This window comes from Helobdella robusta (genome assembly GCF_000326865.2).
Source record: "Helobdella robusta unplaced genomic scaffold HELROscaffold_7, whole genome shotgun sequence".
NCBI classification, from domain to species: Eukaryota; Metazoa; Annelida; class Clitellata; order Rhynchobdellida; family Glossiphoniidae; genus Helobdella; species Helobdella robusta.
Genome location: NW_008705398.1, coordinates 1493786 through 1497319, shown reverse-complemented (window position 1 = coordinate 1497319; position 3534 = coordinate 1493786). Strand labels below are relative to the sequence as shown.

Sequence of the window (3534 nt, the reverse complement as noted above, 5' to 3'; positions counted from 1 at the left end):
AACAGCAAAGATACTATCAAAAACATCAGCATAAACCATAACCAGCTCCTGAATGATTCTCCTGACATCAATATACGTGCAAAACCAATCTCAACTCAACAACAACAACATTCTCAACAAAATCCTCAACAACATCAACAACAACATCCTCAACAACATCAACAACAACATCCTCAACAACATTATCATCAACAACTTTTCACAGAAACAGCACATCCCTACAAAAAAGGACCAAAAAGAAGGAAACCCGAAAACGTCAAACGCGATCAAAATGGCGGAAAATTTCAAAATTGGGGTCCGATACGGCTTGATGATGGCGTGACATTCAAAAATGGCGAAAGTTTTTTATTTGGCGCCAACTTTGTCACTTCTACATTCATGCATATCTCCTTCAAGGTTTTCCAAAATAATTAGCTTGTTCATTTCAATAGTTTTAATACATTTTCCTTTAAGTATTTATTGATAACTATTTTTAAATATCGAAATTTCCTTTTAATTCCTCAAATTTTTAAAATTCCAGAGCAATAATTGTTGAATATTATTAGTGAAAAATTTCTTTTGACCATCCTAGCTGTTGCGAATTTGAACAAGAGATTGATTGCCATCTCGATAGTGAATCGTTGGATAGGCAGGAATGGCTTAAATGGCTTACTGCTATTCTTTCAATAGCTCGTTTTTAGTTCTAAAAAATGACTTCACTATGTGAATTCACTATTTCACATCACTATTATTTTAAGTTACAATTAAGGATATCTGTATATCATAACCACAACCAGTATTACGCTAGCATCCTGAAATTATGAAATTAAAAAAAAATCACTCCCCGATTCTTCTCTTAATTATTTCTAACTCTTTTAATTTTGAAAGAAATAATTCTTTCTATCTATACTAAACTTTACTGCATTTTAGTTTATAAGTTGTTTGGTGTGAAAGCTATTTGTATGAAAATTTTAAAAATCTTAAAATGTGAAAAGTATTTTTATGGGAGGTTTTAGACCTAATTTCTATTTTTTTAACGCTTTAGTAAAAAAAATGTTAAAAAGTAAAAAAAGGATCGAGGTAACGATGAAAATGGAAAATTAGGACAAAAATTGAAATATAGTTAGGGAAAGTTGTAAAGAAATCGGCTGATGGTGATTGAGTGACTTGGTGAGAGACAAAAAATAGCACGTTCTATCATGGGATGATGGTGGCACAGATGATTACGAAGACGTTGCTATCAAATTAATGATTTGCATATCATGATAACACTGATAGCGTCGTGATGATGCTGACGCCAATAATGATATTAACCTGAAAACCTGCGATCAAATATAACCTATGGCTGACTTTATTTTACCGAAACCAACGAACAATAGAAGAAGAAAAAAAAAGCCAAAAGAAAACATTTCAAAAGATAACAAAACGACTTATAAAAAATTGTTATAATAAATAAGTTTCAGGTCAGGTCAGAGGTCAAAGAGGCCATGTTGTTCTTCTTTCACTCGCCACCATCTCTCTCGTCATCTACTTCCTTCGTGTCCTCCTCTTCACTTCACAGCGACATCGACTCGGGCCTCAACTTTCCACAATACATCGGCGACGACAACCACCACAAAAAGACGCCATCGCCCTCATCATTTCACACCCCACCATCATCGCCGTCACCAGCGTCGCCCTCCCAACACAAATTCGTCCTTCACCTTGAACTAAACTCGGCCCAGGTCAGACTAAGCATAGACGCCGGGACACGCGAAAATCACAACCCCCACAGACCCAATTACCACAATCACCCCCACCTCCACCACCACCACCAAAATCCACACCACCATCATCATCATCACCGGCAACAACTCAAAATCGGGGTGAAGACTTCGTTTGACCTCGACATTTGGCACAAGGTCGGGGTCACGTGGTTCGATAAGTATGTCACGCTATCAGTTGATGACGCGAAACACGTAGAAAGGGTCAACGATGAGTTACTCGGCATACTTAATGATATAATTACTAATAGTAATGATAATAATAATAATAACAATAAAAGTAATAATAATACTAAAAATAATAATAAAAGTAATGAATATAATGGTGCTAAAGATGAAAGTGAGACCACTGAACGTTTCGAGAGTAAAAATACTTTCGTTAGTAGTAGTAGTAGTAGCGGCAGTACTGGTAGTAGTAGTAGTGGTGGTGATAGTAGTAGTAGTAGTAGTAGAAGCGATGATAGCGACAGTAATGATAGCAACAGTTTTAGTAGGAGTAGTGGTGGTGGTGGTAGTAGTAATAAAAAACGAAACTTGGTTAGTAGAAATCCGCTGTTTGATAGTAAACTCAGACTAGTATTAGATAGAAGTACTAGTGCAAGCAGCCGCAGTAGTATTAGCAGCAGTAGTGGTGGTAATGGTAGCGGCAGCACCAGCAGCAGCAGTAGTAGTGGCATTAGTAGTAGTGGTGGTAAAGGTAGCGGCAGCAGCAGCAGTAGTGGTGGTGGTAGTAGCAATGAGGCCATCAGCATTAATGCATCTGAAAAAAGTAATGGCGACATTATCTTAAGTGGACGTAGTGATGATAGTATCGACAAAAGAACATTGCACGCCAGAAGTAGTAAAAATACTACTACTAGTATTGGAGGTAGTGGTAGTGGTAGTGGCAGTAGTAGTAGTAGTAGTAGTAGTAGTAGAGACGATGTTAGTGGTAGTAATGTTGACACGTTTATCGTTACGGAAAGTAGTATTAAAAACAGAGAAAGTAAAATTACTGCAAGTAGCAGTGATGGCAGTGGTGGTGGTAGCAACAGTGGAATTGTGGGTGATTTGTACATTGGTGGCGTTCCGCTTAAAGTTCAACACATGTTTAAGAAGGTGGGTTGATGTTCGTTTACTATGGACAATTGAAATTCAAACAAACAACGAACGAGTGAATGAACGAGTGAATGAACGAAAGAATGAACAAATGAATGAACGAACGAACGAAGTTAATGGATGAATAATAGGATGCACTATTTTTGATTAGTGTTGTCAATGGAGATGGAAATATAAGTCTCATCTCAAGTATCAGCTAGGTCATTACTATCTCACTCTTCTTCCTCTTCAGTACCATCCCTCCTTTTTTCCTCTCTCTCTTTTCTTCCTCTCTCTTCTCATTAGCACCCTCTTTTTCATCTTTTTCTTTTTCATCACAACCATCATCATCACAACCACCATCATCGTCATAACTATCACCGTCAGTCACAACAAGTTTTTTCATCGCACGACTCCCATCTTCCAAACGTCATCATCATAAAAAGATTATGACGTCATTGTAATAATAATCTTATAATAATAATAATAAAAATATAAATATTAATAATATAAATATTAATAATATAAATAAGTGATAATAATAAAAATAACAATAAATAATAATATAAATAATAATGATAATAATAATAAACATTCCACTTACGCCAAACTCGCAGACGAGATTCCGACGAAACTTCGTCGGCTGCGTGGGCGATATTAAAATTGACGGCCATCTTGTCCAGGGTCTCAACATCGGAAGTGACGTCACAGTCAA

General features: G+C 36.5%; 1 protein-coding gene across 1 annotated transcript; it reads left to right on the top strand.

The window, feature by feature from the left end:
- Positions 1-1466: 1466 nt before the first annotated feature.
- On the top strand, positions 1467-3272 carry HELRODRAFT_164766 (hypothetical protein; the record flags this gene model as incomplete). The annotated part of the gene is made up of 2 exons (XM_009030740.1): positions 1467-2840; positions 3207-3272. The coding sequence occupies 2 exons, from the start codon at positions 1467-1469 to the stop codon at positions 3270-3272; spliced, it is 1440 nt and encodes a 479-aa protein (XP_009028988.1).
- Positions 3273-3534: the final 262 nt, after the last annotated feature.